Below are 16075 nucleotides of genomic sequence, written 5' to 3'. Positions count from 1 at the left end.
CTTATTGGACCGTACCCGAGGAGTTTTATATATTAAAAGTAAATTATAAGTATATAAAAATTAACAAAGTGCAACATATACCTATTTTTTTTTTTTAACAGAGTACGATAGGCGGATCCGGTTTTTATATATAACTTATTATAATCATCGGTACTTTATAAATCAAATAACAGAACTATAAATCGATAACAACGTATCTAAAATACTAAATTAAAAGCACATGGTTCAAATTAATACAAATATTTTAAACAATTACTTAATGTCATAAATAATAAAAGGAACCATAGGCTAACTATTAATCAAACAATAAAATTAGGACTGGTGATAGGAAAAATGACATTTAAATAATAAAAAAAAACGTAAAAACAAAACAAACATCTTAAAACTGAGAAAGGCACAGTTAAATCTATCTAAAACATCTTTTAGTGTTACTTGTATAGTTTTCTAGGGTAGGTACGATAAGCGGACATGATTTTTTATATCGAAATTGGCAAACAATGTTACTTAATCATAACCATCGATATAATCAAACGATACTAATAAACTATTTTGAACAATTAACAAATAATCTATATCAACAGCTGTAAACACGTTCAAATAATACACGTAAGGTAATATTTCAACTTTACATAAGTAACATTTGATTAGATTAAAAATGGCAGTCAATTTTAGAAAACTACACGACATTGCTTTGAAAGATGATAAGACATGTTTTATACAAGGAACCACCAGAGAGTGCAGTTGGCGGCGACCAATAGAATGGACTGGCCTGCGCGACGTTGCCACACAACTGCCGCTGCCGCCGCCCGGCACGGTTGGTGTATTGTGGCTGATAAACTGCTGCGCTGTCACAACTAACACTGATACTGAACATTTTAAAACTTATCAGTATAATTTAAAAACAATATTTAAAATGCGTTGACAGTTTGCTATATTATATTTAAATTACTTGTATAGTTTATTAATGTTATTACAAACTAACTATCGATTAAAACAAACAAATCGTCCCGTCAGTTAGTCAGAGTAAAGTACTTGCTTATTTCCATACGATACAACAATCTTTTCAGTGATTTTAAACGATTACTAAACACACACAAAATTAATATACATGTTGTTTATATTGGACACTGCATGACGTGTTGCTTGATTAAAAATAATAAAAAAATATAACAATATCATTAATTTTAAAATTATCGACCAATTATATTTTTAAATTATGAAATAATCAAATTTTCCACTAAATAACTTTTAGGGCCTACTATTTTAAAATGAAATACGTTAAAAAGCATGATTGACTTAATAATATTCTTACCTTTGCACTTGTATATTATTTATTCGCTCTCAGGTGGCAATATCGTAGCCAAAACCTCGGAGTCTTCTTCATTTTCACTTTCTGCCTTACTGCTACTCGTGTCAGAATTGTCTGCTAAGTTTATAATTATTTGCTCTACAACACTTGTGCGGATACATTCCTTTTCAAAATCAGCTTGCTGCAAGGCTTCTGCGTGCTGAACTCTTCATTGCCAGTCTTCTTTAGTCACTTTGTCCAGAGCATCATAAACAAGTTTCTCAACGTAGGTTATTTTAAATGTCTTATTATTACGTGCTACCTCTCCCTTCACTTGAGCCCATACCATTTCAATGGGATTGTACTGGCAGTGATAAGGAGGGAGCCTGACAACTGTATGTCCCATTTCATTGGCCAATACGTCGGAGTTCATAAGTTTTTTGTTGGGTTTTATATGGGAGAACCCTCATTATAAGTTCTGGTTTCGTTTCTTTCATACAGTATTGTATGTTTTTTCGAGACAGCCAATTTTGAATCTCTTCCTTTCTCCACGATGAATTTGGAATTTTCTCGGCGAGTACTGAGTGGTATGGAGCATTGTCCATAACGATGATCGAGCCTTCTTCCAAAATGCATAGCAATTTTTTAAACCATTTTCTAAACGATTCAGCATTCATTTCATCGTGATAGTCCGAACTGGATGATGGTTTAGACCGAAAAACCCACTTACATTCTTGCAAAAACCCATCTTTTGCCGAACCGACATGACAAATTATTAATCTTCTACCTTTGCCGAGAGGAACCTTTAGTCCACCAGACTCAGTCGTATCCTGCCATATATGTATTTTCGAGTATGGTTTTCATTAACCCATGTTTCATCGAGGTAATATATGGGCCTACAATCACCAGATTCTCTAAGCTCTTGCATAGTTCTCAAAAATTTTAAACGAGCCGCTACAATATCATTTCGTTCCAATAAAAACTTTCTACCATCATTGGTTTTCTTATACCTGAAACCAACATGCCTTAATAATCTATTTGTTGAAGTTACCGATCCGTTGTAATCAAGTTTTTGTTTGAGATCATGCGTGATTCTTTTTGATGTGGGAAATTCCCCTCTGTCGTAGTACGAAAGGACAGTTCGTCTCAAAACATTTTTTTCAAAGTCATCAAAGCCTGTTATTTTTGATTTCTTTGTTTTCCTGGTGTTGAAAACTTAATTTCTGATGATGAAGGTCCATCTTCTTCGGACAGCTTAGCTTCTTTACTTATTTTGTTAACGGTTCTTTCACTTACACCGCAGGCCTCAGCACACAGTTTACCACTTTGCTTAAAGTTTAGAGTTTCTCGGAAATTTGTCAACTACAGTTTTTGGAAAAAGTTGTAAACGTTGTAAATAATACGTCGTTCTCCACTACGTAGGGTTTTTCCACTACCGCTCTTACTTCTGGATGGCTGTGCACTTGAACAAACATCATCACACTCCATTTTGTCCAAATAAGGAATCACAATAACAAGTATATTACAATTTAATGACACTACACAGAAAATAATCGGTACACTTATAATAGCTACCAATAAACAACACTTAAAAACACGAAAACGTTCATCAACAGTAAAATTCAGCACAAAATAAGAGAATGCAGTATTTTCAACCGCCACTGATTAAGCGACAATAGGCACTGACTGACGGTCAGAGACCGGAAGGAGGAAGGGGCTGTTTCTTGGAAACAGTATGACTCATCTGTCTGGTATTACCACCACTGCTGGCTGGTGGGGGGATTTTGTGTACAGGTATTTCACCCGTTTCCTCCACATTTTCACTCGTCTGACATCATCTATTATGTACTGTGTTCAAATTTCATTGGATGTTATAGAAAACCGTTACTTTAGAATTTTATAAGAAAGTGCATTCATATTATAAAAATACTTGTGCTGTATGATTTTTCAACTATGGCCAGTTTAAATATTTAAATCACCCACGTGTGAAAACAATTTTACATAACACAGATTCAAGACTATTAATAGCCAGGTAGGAAAAATGCTTTCAAATGGTTACAAATTTATGAGAACCGAAGTGCGTAACAAAACCGTTGCGGCAACAATTCCCACCGTTATGTACTGAATAAGTATATTTATGGAAAAGAACATATATTTCAGATGTATTTGATAACTTTCTTACCAAAATGAAAATCCATTTAACATAACATGATTATACTATGCAAACATGTAATGCCTTATTATATATCAGTGATAATGGCATTCAATCAATCAATCAATCAATAAATCTTTATTTACATTTTCGTCAAGAAAAGTAATGGCGTCAATTACATAGAATGTTACAATACAATGCAATACAATGGTGTCAGGCTATGCTCCGACAAGAGTGTAGAATTCTTGAATAGAGTACAAAGGGTTGATCCGTTAGCCAGGTGTCCAGTCTGTGTCCCAGGGCAGCTCCCGTTAGTGCTCTGATGTCATCCGGCAGAAGATTGTACAGTTTTGTCCCGATGTAGGTTGGTTTCTTTTCAAAAAGCATTGTTCTGTGTCGTGGAATAGGGATTCTTGATGTGCTTCTGGTGTTATGGCTATGGGTTTTAGGGTTTCTCTGGGAAGACCATTTTTTATCAACCAGAAGTATCACTTCTTGGATGTAGATAGCAATGACGGTTTTAATTTTTTAGCTGCTTGAAAGCTTCTCTGCAGCTTGCTTGCCAATCTAGTTCAGCTAGCGATCTTATTGCTGTTTTCTGATAATGAGCACTCTGTTTAGATTTGCAACAGAGGTGGCCCCCCATATTGCAATCCCATACCTAAGGTGAGTCTCCAGAAGTGAGTGGTATGCTACCTTAGCTACATCTGTGGAGCTTATCTGTTTTAGCACTGAGCCTTGTGGGACTCCCCTTGTAGTAGGGAGGACACTTTGAACCTGACAGTCTGGGTTACGTGTCTTGATGTGTGCTTTACCTCAACCAGTTGGGATCGTCCTTCAAGATAGCTCTTAAACCAGCAAAGGCGTGATACCCTCTATTCCTAGGTTCTTGAGTTTGTTCAGAATAATTTGATGTCCCAGGCAATCAAAGGCCTTACTGTAGTCAAGAAGTATAGCTGTGGTGTACTTGTTGTTATCAATTTGGTCTATGATATATCCAGAAAGAGCAATTAGGGCGGTGGTGGTTGATCTCCCCTTCAGAAAGCCCATGCTGATTTTCAGGGAGAAGGTTGAATTTATTTAAATGGTCCAGGAGTCTCCTTAAAACGATTTTCTCAACAATTTTTGAAAAAGTTGGGAGGTTAGAAATGGGACGGTAATTACTCATTTCGGTTGAGGATCCTTTTTTTTTAGTTTTGGGTATAACTTAGCAATTTTTCATTGCAGCGGGGAAAATACCAAATGCAAAGATTTGTTTATCACTTCTGCTAATAGAGGGGCAAAGATATCACCACAGTACTTGGTCAGTGTTGATGATATGTCATCCCAGCCCACATGAGCCCTGTTCTTTAAGCTCCCGATTATTTCTTTGACTTCTAGAGGAGTAGTGGGGGTAAGTGTCAGAGTCTGTTGTACTGGCTCCAGGCTTGGCGTTGGTAAGGTTCTGTGGTGTCGTGTAACCAGCTGTCCTCAGAGGTTTTCTTCAGCGATGCTGCAGAAGTAGTTGTTGAATTTTTCAGCAACTTCCAGTGGGTCGTTAATCTCTCCTTCTGCTGTAGTCAGCTGAAATTGCTGTTTTGCTTTCTGACCCCTCTTGGATGTTTTTCTCGCTGTTTATGACCTCCCATATAGCTTTGGATTTGTTGTTTGCCTGACGAATATGTTTGTTAGTAGCTTCTTGTCTTACCTCTCTTAGTCTAAGGTCATAGCGCTTTCTTATTGTGTGTCATTATATCTTTGTCTTCTTGCTGCCCGGTCATCTCGTATGTACGTAATGATTTGAGGTAGTTTTCTTTAAGCTCATTTGCTCTCTCATCACTATAGTCAGCAAGGTTTTTTTTTTGAGTTTATTCCTGGTTTTCTTTATGGGACATGTGGCATTCATCTCCATTGCTACTACTCCCATCAATGCGTTGTATGCATCTTCGGGTGACTGTGCACTGTATACATCACTCCAGTTACACTCTGACAGTCTTAATTTGAGCGATGCCATGGTCTGGGGATTTATACACCTTTTAAACTGGCTTGGAGTCTGCTTATTATTAGTTGTTAGTTGTAAAGCACACAGTTGTCCCTTGTGGTCGGATAGTCCAGTATGAGAGTGTCTACTTTAATGTTGTCGGAAGGAAAATTTGTACATACACAGTCAATAGACTAGCAGTGTGTTGAGTGACTCTGGAGGAAGGTTATAGACAATCGTTTAATGTCATGAAGAGCTAGAGTTTCTTCTAGTCTATCATTAGCGTTTTTTTTTGGCAAGATTGTCAATATTTATATCTCCAATAAGAAGGATTCTATTTTTATGAGGCTTGATATCTTCAGAATATTAGAGATAATTTGTAGACCTTCTTTTAGATTTTCCCTGAGGTGGTCGATATATTCCAACTATGTGTAGTTGGCACTTGTTTAATCTTAAAGGTTCCTACTGCTATTTCACAGATGAGCTCTTCACTTTTGTCCTGGAAAAATTGAGGATCACTATCTACAGTGAAGTCTTCCTTCAAAAATATAGCAACACCCCCATAATCATGGTTTTTTCTGCAGAAATCAGCTGTGAAATTGTATCCGGGCAGAGTTGTGTTTATAAGGTTTTCACTTGTTAGGCCATGTTCTGTAAGTACAAGTATATCAGGGGAAATTTCATGCAAAAGGTGGGTTTAGTCTGTCCCTCTTATTGGCTAGCTTTCTGATGTTTTGGTGGAACACAGTGAGTTGGGTTGACGGCGGAGGCTTGAGTTTTTGGTACTGTTTTTGATTTGTAACTTTCTTTTGTGTTTGGTCCATTTCAGGAGAGGTGAGGCTAAAAAAAGACTTGTCTTGTGCTGCATTTGCCACTTCAAGGGGAGGAGACGTTGTCTGCAGGGGTAGGACTGTTTTTGTTAGCACCATTTGATCGCTTTTAGCTAGTGTTTGATACATAGGAATATTCTTGGTGTAGAAGTCCTCAAGAGTTTCTTTAGGGCCCCGTATCTTTGCAGAGGCTGGTGGAAGTTTTTCCTGGGCTTTAATGGCACATGGATACCCATTATAGGGGAAGGTTTTTTTGCTCGGAGAGGCTGTTCACTGGTGACTGGTTGGTTCCCTCTGTTGTTGTAAAAAACAATATTTGTAGTTAGAGTTTGACCATTTCCCTCTTAACATGTTCAACTTCAGGAGCCACGCAACATTGTTTGTTTAGAGGCGCATTGCTTTTACTGAGTAGGTTTTCTTGAGCTAACTCTTTTTCAAGTTGTAGGATGTTGTAGCTGTAGAATTTTATTCTTTTCAAACTTGAAGTGAGGTGCTATAAAGGTGCTTGTTTTTTTTGAGTAATCATTTGGTGGTTGGTTTCATGAGGGAATTTTGTAGGGGGTTGGAGGTTTGCTACCTCAAGTATATTTTCAAGATGTTGAGGTGTCTTCTTGCAGTTGATTCTTGCTCAAATATCTTGGTTAAGGTTTCTTTATAATTTGAAGTGACTTCTTTGAGAAGGGGACTATTAACATTATCTAACTGTTAAATACGGGAAATTAATGTTTTTGCGGTATTTTTATGTTTTCTTTTTAATTTATATTTCGGCTAAAGATTTTAATCCTACGATCTTCGTATATGAGTAATATAATACAATAATTTATTTCAATCCATTTAACTCAACATGGAAATAAGCTACAGAGATGTACTTTTTTTTTAAATGACCGTAAAATTACATTTTGTAATACGTAGTTAATTAATTCAAGACAGCTCTAACATTTCTTTCGAGCGTAACGGTTGAGTATTTTAAGAACGCTGGACTCGCGCGGCTTGTGGTTACAGCGGGAAACAAGTTTGGCAACGTCGCTCAGTTCTCGTTGGCCGCTCCAAGGTCACGGGCAAAATAGGCTCCTCCCTCAACTGCACTCTCTTGTGGTTTTTTGTATAGTGGCTTCAACATGTTGGACTCGTACCGAAAAATCCATTATGTGAAATTTGTGGGAAAGAAACAACTGTAACTGTGAGAGGAGCAAATATGGTCATCTTCAGTTTTCCTATTTTTGGTTATAATAAATTTCTTTCATCACTGTATATATTAAATTCATATTTTAATGTAAAACATATGATTGTTATAGAGGACTATTAGATACTTTTATATCAATTAATAGTCTAGAATTTTAGATGCGAATATTAGGTATCAATGATTACATCCTTCGATTTAAAAATCCCGGTCCGCTTATCGTACTCTACCCGTTTTCTAAAGTTAACTATCTTTTTTTTATTTAAAAGAAGTTACTTGTAAAACAAATTGTGTTTATAAAATGTAAATATGTGTACAGTTGGTGCAGATGATTTAGTTATAGTTCTAATTAATTACAATTGGTTGATTATATCAATGGGTACGTACAATAATTAAATATCGTTTCATAATTTCAATATAAAAAAACCGGGTCCGCTTATTGTACTCTACTTCTTTTTAAAAAAAAAATCTACAGAATAAGAAAATAATAATTAGAATGACATCATTGCATGTTGAAAACTTGTTGACTAGTAGCTGCAGTATAGTAAGTGGCCACCATCATAAGTGAAACAGAGAACCAAGTTATTGATTATGAATATTTTAACTATTGAATACAAAACTACAATACATTCTATAATTGTAGTTATTTAAAAATAATTATTGTCAGCTCTTCTTTATGTACTTTTACAATATTGTCCAAAGTTAATTCAACGTAAAGTAAGGTCCTTTGTATAGTATTTGAGTAATGACTAACTAAAATGGTGATGAATATGACAAATTTGTGTCACAAGCTGTCCGACACATTTATACTTCAAAATAGTAAAAAGTAACCAAATGTTACTCTGTTTATTAAAAATATTATATTTGTATTATATATACGTATATAAACAAAACTAAATGATAAAGAAATATTCTTCTGGAATAGATATAAGGATATATAGATACGAACACAGCCATGGCATACAATAATTTAATCATTATATTTTGTTATAATCAGCATTGAATGTATCAGTTATATTTATACTGTGATTACAGGTGAAAAAATTGTATCCATAGGAGATGTATCAAAAACTGTGAAGACTGCAAGTCATCCAGAATATGTACCTAGAAGTTACCGTAAGTTCATGTCTTTCAATTACTACTTTATCCAACTAAAACATCTTCATTGTATAAAATTCAGCTTTAAATCCTTTTTAACTATTCATGGGTTTCCTCACACATCTTTATTTCTAGAAATTTTTACTTAATTATCTTAGTATGAACCAAAATTCAGAAAGCAATTTATGAAATGAACGTAGCAATTAAAATATAACATGTACATACGTAGGGTGTCTAGAAAAGGGTGCCACAAACTTCTGTGGCTCATGATTTAAAATATCAACAATCATATAAACAAATTTGTTTAGCCGCTAGCCGTCATTCTGTATGTTTTTATAAGAAAAGATATTATCTTTAGAACTAGTAAAGCTATAGATAGAAAACTTTGCACATAGATTATGACAAATAAGAGGAAACTCAAAAACAGAATTGTGTGATTTTCTGTAATATTAAAAAAAGGGCAACTATTAACAATTTTTAAAGTCAAATAACTAAAAAAAAGCAGTATTTAATGCCAATGGTACTTTTTTTCAACAAATTCCAACAATGACAACTTCAATGGTATGCTTCTCAACTAAGCGCCATAATAATGCGTTCTAATAATGTTTGTTGTTATTGCTAACTCACTGTACAGTGTCAGAGCCGCTCACTCAGGACACATTGCACCACCTGCGATGGATGCTGCAGAAAGACCTGCTGGGACAAGACATGTTCCTACTGGGCAGGCCTGGGCCGCTGCGAGCACGGTTGGCTCTGCAGTATCTCGAGCTGACCGGACGAGAGTTGGAGTACGTGGCACTGTCGAGGGACACGACAGAGAGCGATCTCAAACAGCGCAGAGAGATCAGTGGTGGTACTGCTGAGTACATTGATCAGGTACGTTAACATTTTTCATTTGAAAGAATTTAACCCTTCAAACACTGTTGACACGTATACGCGATCTCATGCCTTTTGCTGTTAACGCCATTGACACATGTACGCGTTTTGGCGTCTTCATAGTTATTCGGATTGCGGCTATGTTATTCCTTGCATGAAATCTTCAAAGACTGTAAATCTAGGTCAACGCCCAGATCGGTGTCGCCGGGATTCGCTTAATCTGTTTATAGCAGAAGGCAGGGGGGCGGCTGAAGGTCACGTATAGCACCGATGACGCATATGCATGTGGCACCAGTTGTAGTGTTTGGCTTGTGTGGAATATTTCTAATGTGTTTTGCACTAGTTTGTTATTTAGTTAATTAGTTATTTTCTTATACCACAGCAAACCCTGTAATCCTGAGTTTGTCGATTTCATCAAATTTATATAATAATAATAAAATGAATAGCAATAAATCAATATTTAGGTGTTCAAACCGAGAAATCTTACAAAAAGGTTTTTCTAATTTTTCATAAAGGTTAAAAATATAAAATAAAGATGTAAAGGCAGTCACATGACTGACTGACAGAAGTGACTACCTTTTATAATGGGCTGTGAATGTATATCTTGAAAAAGTACATTTGCTAATTATTAAATGGACTTTTTATATTTAAAAAAATTATAAAACAATCAATTCCTTAACATAAAAAAGTTTAATATTTTATAATAATGTTATACATGTTTTTGTAATATTTGTTACGTTTCTTATATTAAAATGATCACTGACTTCTAAGTATTAAAGTAATAAAATATTTATACTTTTACATTATTATCATTTATATTACTTTCTTTACTTTGGTCAGTATCATTTTCACTACAATCTTATATTTCCAAAAAAAATGGTTAATGTTCTTTGTCAGTATGTTCTAAAAATGAAGTTATGGGTTTATAATAACTGAAATAAGAAATAAAATTTTTGGAATGAAACATTTTTAAATATCTTGTTGTTCTATATCTCGTACTTGTGTTTTTATTGTTTTACATTATTAAATTTAATCTTTTTAAAAGTCATTTAATGGTTTTTACGTTTCTTCAACAAAATTTGTATTAAAATCTGTTTTTACATAGTTTATTTTTTAGGTGAATGTAAGGTAAGGTCCAGTGTAATATATGAGATATTTGTGATATCATTAGCGAGATATTACTTGTTACTTGTGTACAGAGTGCAGTGAGAGCAGCCACAATGGGAAGAGTCCTGGTACTGCAGGGTATAGAGAAAGCTGAGCAAAATGTTCTGCATCCAGTAGTTAATTGGTAGAGAACAGAGATACATTTATAAGACGAGATATTTGTGATATCATTAGCGAGATATTACCTGTCACTTGTGTACAGAGTGCAGTGAGAGCAGCCACAATGGGAAGAGTCCTGGTACTGCAGGGTATAGAGAAAGCTGAGCAAAATGTTCTGCATCCAGTAGTTAATTGGTAGAGAACAGAGATACATTTATAAGACGAGATATTTGTGATATCATTAGCGAGATATTACCTGTTACTTGTGTACAGAGTGCAGTGAGAGCAGCCACAATGGGAAGAGTCCTGGTACTGCAGGGTATAGAGAAAGCTGAGCAAAATGTTCTGCATCCAGTAGTTAATTGGTAGACAATAGACTTTATTTACATAATCTTGGAGATTAGCATTAGCGTCAAGTTACAAATCATTAAAAAATGTTACAGATTTTTCTGAAAGTTATCAGTTTTGAGATCGACCTGTTTTATTCAGATATTCTTCTAGTGAGTAGAAAGGATTCTTCAGTAGCCAGTTTGTTAATTGTTTCTTTAGCTTCTGGGGTGGCACATTCTTCAGGTTCTCTGGTAGAAGATTAAAAAGTTTTGCACCAATGTATGATGGTTTCTTGCTGTATAGAGTGCGGTGGTGAGGAGGTAGGGCAAAGTTTGCGGCATGCCTGGTGTAGTGATGGTGGATATCTCTGTGTCTTTGTTGTTCTGTAGAGACTGTGTGCAGGATGACCTCTTGTATGTATAGTGACACCACTGTGAGAATGTTTTGCTCGACAAATGCCGCTCGGCAGCTCTCTCTTTGCTCGAGCCCTGTCAGAGATCTTATAGCTTTCTTTTGTTGAATGAGGACTCTATCCAGGTTTGTTGCAGACGTTCCTCCCCAGGTTGCTATGCCGAACCTTAAATGGGTTTCAAGGAAGGCATAGTAGGCGGTCTTTGCTGCCTCTGGCGTGCTTATTTGACGGAGTCTACGGATCAGAAAAGCTCCTGAGCTGATCTTCCTACATAGTAGATCTATGTGTGTCTTCCATGAGAGGTCGGAGTCGATTGTGACGCCCAGGTACTTTGTGTTGGTTTTAAAAAAAGCTATAAGAGTAATTACTGGTTCCCATAGATTAGCCCATTGTAAACAATTATTTATTGAATTAAGAATATTGACTTTACATTCCCTATACATATTTCAGTGTCTCATGTACTTGAGAGCTAATTTAGACAAGGTACATACAAGAAGCTCCATTCATTCCCACAATACTAGATCTGCAAATTTAATTAATTTACCACAAAATAGGCTATTAAAAAGTGAAAGAAATCCCATAGTTATATCAAGCCGATTAATGAATAAGTTACCCGACACAGTCAAGAATTTAGAAAATGATAAATTTAAAATCTGTATCATAAATTTTTTATTAAAAAATCCGTTTTATAAAGTGGAAGAATTTCTTTCTGAGAGTTGGTCCGAATTGGATTTTAGCCTGACCTGACGCTTTCAAAGAATCTTTTGTCACTTTGTGCTAAACAAATATATGTTTAAGTAAAATAATATCTATTTATTGTAATGTCCAATGTGTTGTTTATTATAATGTTTAAGTTAGGCCTGTTGTAATTTATAAAATGCTATTTTGATTAAAATATTTACTAGTATTGTAATACTATATTGCTGTTATTTATATTATAGGGCCTACTGTAGTCTTAAAATAGTCCATTGGCTTAGGTTATATTTATGTAAACAATGGCTTGTGTGTAGAAATATTAATCTCATAGTTACATGACTTGCCTATGTATTCTATGGAATATCTTGTGGTGAATAAAGATTCTATTCTATTCTATTCTATTCTATTCTATACTCATGTAATCTGCCTACTGATGTTTCTGTGTTTTTTAATCTAGTGTTAAAAATTATTTGTACAGTTTTATCAACATTAAGGACTAGGTTGTTTGGAGCGCAGTACTCTTTGGTCCGGTTAAGAGCTCTTTCGGTATTTGTGGTGAGTGACTCACTGTCGTTTTCTGCGAGTGTGATAACTGTGTCATCTGCGTACATTACAGTGTGACAGGGCCCTTGTAGGTACGTTGGTAGGTCATTTGTCAATAGGATGAATAGTATTGGCCCCAGGACAGATCCTTGTGGTACTCCTCGTTTTACTTCCAGCAGATCAGATTGGACCTTTTCTGATGAGTTATTAACAGTATGTCGCAGCTCTACGAGTTGTTTTCTATCACTCAGATAGCTAAGAAACCATTTTGCTGATTGTCCATTTATTCCCAGTGCTTTTAATTTTTCTATCAGGCAGGTATGACTTATGCAGTCGAACGCCTTGCTGAAATCTAGAAAAAGACTGGTGACCATATGGCCTTCCTCTAACATGTCTATAATGTGCTCGACGAGTTGTATTATGGCCGTGGCTGTTGATTTGCCCTTTAGGAAGCCATGCTGCTGGTTTGTGAGTAGTTTATTTTGGTTCAGATAGTGTAGAAGTTGTTCCAGTACAACTTTTTCTATGACTTTAAAAAAAGTTGGTATGAGAGAGATAGGGCGGTAGCTATTAGTTTCTGTTCTTGGTCCTTTTTTGTACTTGGGATATATCTTGGAGATTTTTAATTTGTCTGGAAAAAACTGGTAGAGAACAGAGATACATTTATAAGACGAGATATTTGTGATATCATTAGCGAGATATTACTTGTCACTTGTGTACAGAGTGCAGTAAGAGCAGCCACAATGGGAAGAGTCCTGGTACTGCAGGGTATAGAGAAAGCTGAGCAAAATGTTCTGCATCCAGTAGTTAATTGGTAGAGAACAGAGATACATTTATAAGACGAGATATTTGTGATATCATTAGCGAGATATTACTTGTCACTTGTGTACAGAGTGCAGTGAGAGCAGCCACAATGGGAAGAGTCCTGGTACTGCAGGGTATAGAGAAAGCTGAGCAAAATGTTCTGCATCCAGTAGTTAATTGGTAGAGAACAGAGATACATTTATAAGACGAGATATTTGTGATATCATTAGCGAGATATTACTTGTCACTTGTGTACAGAGTGCAGTAAGAGCAGCCACAATGGGAAGAGTCCTGGTACTGCAGGGTATAGAGAAAGCTGAGCAAAATGTTCTGCATCCAGTAGTTAATTGGTAGAGAACAGAGATACATTTATAAGACGAGATATTTGTGATATCATTAGCGAGATATTACTTGTCACTTGTGTACAGAGTGCAGTAAGAGCAGCCACAATGGGAAGAGTCCTGGTACTGCAGGGTATAGAGAAAGCTGAGCAAAATGTTCTGCATCCAGTAGTTAATTGGTAGAGAACAGAGATACATTTATAAGACGAGATATTTGTGATATCATTAGCGAGATATTACTTGTCACTTGTGTACAGAGTGCAGTGAGAGCAGCCACAATGGGAAGAGTCCTGGTACTGCAGGGTATAGAGAAAGCTGAACGAAATGTTCTGCCAGTTCTGAACAACTTGTTGGAGAACAGAGAAATGCACCTGGAAGATGGCAGGTTCCTAATACCAGCGGCAAGATATGATCGACTTTTGCAGGTAATTATCATCATTACGTTTTTATTTTTACCGAGATGGATGGGGTAGTTTTGTAGCAAAGTATAAATATAAAAAGTCAACACACTTTCCTGTTATTGTGTGCTACACACTAAGGAAACAATAACATTATGTTGTATGTGGCAGATTACATGTGTTCATACTTTACATGTTATAATCTCTTATGATTATATTCTGTTCGTTAAAAAATTTATTTATTCTGTTATTTTATCATTGCTATTATGGTTATTATTGTTACTATTATGTTAACACCAATGTAAAAATGTTCACTAATGCTCAGCCTGATGCCTTTACACTATTGGAAAAATTAATCTAAATATCTCCCAGACATTCTGTCATCAAGACGATTGCAATAGGCACATTTCTATGAAATCTACCTAAAATGCAGTGTTGTACTCTAAAGAGTTACCCTTCTGAGTTTGGTTTTTCTAGGTGTGGTCATTCAAAATGTAATATGGAGTATATGCTTTTTATTCTTTCTGTATGTAATTCCTCAGGAAGGATACAGTTTAAAACAGTGTGTACTTGCTAGAAGATAGTAATTTGAAAGGAAGGGGGATTTTGACAAGAAGCTAGTTGGTTGACTGACCTCACAAAAGGATAGGGTTGTTTACAGTTTCTATTTCAAGCTCTGATTGGGTACGGCCGGGTGACAGTCGTGTTCACCGACGACGGTGTAATGTGACTGTTGTAAGGAGTTGTATAACAACCCAGCTGCAGAAATTGCGGCCATCTTGTTCAGTGCACAAGTTTTGAGCATTTGTTGTAGTTTTCTTCAAGCCCTTATAGTTGTCTATGAATAAATTTGCAAATATATAGGAGAAATACTTAAATATATTTTATAGAGGATAAATTCTTAAATAATTTGAAGACTCTAACAATACTTTGTGATTTAAGAAGGAAGATGATCCGGTATTAGATATTTTAAACTTTTTACGGTTTATAAGATTTTTTTACAAACTTTTTAAACGATTTTACAATCGAAGCATTTCTTACATGGCAGTGGATGAGAAAGCAATCAATCATATAGATTCAGGGTAAATAAATGGGATTTTTCTAAAGGTGAAGAACTTTCTTAATACTGATCAAGAACTCAATACTTATCTGGAGTCTTGGCAAGTGTGATCATACTTATTGTTAGATAACCATCACAGTTGATAGGTAAAGTAACAATTCTCTACGTTACCAGGAGCACGGGAAGCAGGAGCTGGACAGGTGGGGACTGGTGAGAGTGAGTGATGATTTCCGTGTCATAGCTCTCGGACTTCCAGTTCCTGGTTACCATGGCAACCCTCTAGACCCTCCACTTCGTTCCAGGTTCCAAGCTCGCAACATTTCCACTCCGTCGTACCAGGTTAGTTTTAATATAAAATTGCTAAATTAATATTTTTCTCTTTTATTGGTGAGTTTTGGAATTGGATATCATAAAACATATCCATGTGATTTTTAAGTCACTGCAACTAAGTAGAGATATAATAATAAAGCTATTTTATTATAGCAATTCTCTCTTATGCATATTTTATTGCTTTGGCTTCTTCTATGATGTGTTTAGTTTTTGTCCAAGTTTTAGTTCTTCCTTTTCTGTATTATTATTTATACATTTTCTATTATTGTAGACGAAAGTTCATTACTAAAAAGTGTACTGTTTTTAATACATGAACAATCATCATTACAAGAGGGGAATGGGCTATTAAGTCCTTTAAATCATTAACCCCTCTTTTGGACTTCACCTAGGCTACTAGAAAGAGGGAGAGATGTGTCTACACCTTTAAAATTGATAAAATTGACTTTTAGAGTCAGCTCCTATTTACCGTGTATTCCAAAATTGAGTAAAACTTTTTTATTTTTGATAGTAA

At 35.5% G+C, this 16075-nt stretch overlaps 1 protein-coding gene across 1 annotated transcript in view; it reads left to right on the top strand.

The window, feature by feature from the left end:
• Positions 1-16075, top strand: part of LOC124366641 (von Willebrand factor A domain-containing protein 8) — a 123816-nt gene that overhangs the window by 1206 nt on the left and 106535 nt on the right. The window contains exons 2-5 of the mRNA XM_046823240.1: positions 8446-8526; positions 9143-9384; positions 14034-14201; positions 15409-15573. Of these exons, the coding sequence (XP_046679196.1) occupies positions 8446-8526; positions 9143-9384; positions 14034-14201; positions 15409-15573 (656 nt within the window). The remainder of the gene's footprint in view (positions 1-8445; positions 8527-9142; positions 9385-14033; positions 14202-15408; positions 15574-16075) is intronic.

The sequence above is a fragment of the Homalodisca vitripennis genome, chromosome 7, assembly GCF_021130785.1.
Source record: "Homalodisca vitripennis isolate AUS2020 chromosome 7, UT_GWSS_2.1, whole genome shotgun sequence".
Classification (NCBI taxonomy): domain Eukaryota; kingdom Metazoa; phylum Arthropoda; class Insecta; order Hemiptera; family Cicadellidae; genus Homalodisca; species Homalodisca vitripennis.
The sequence above is the reverse complement of the archived record's forward strand: the minus strand, read 5'-3'. Positions and strand labels throughout refer to the sequence as shown.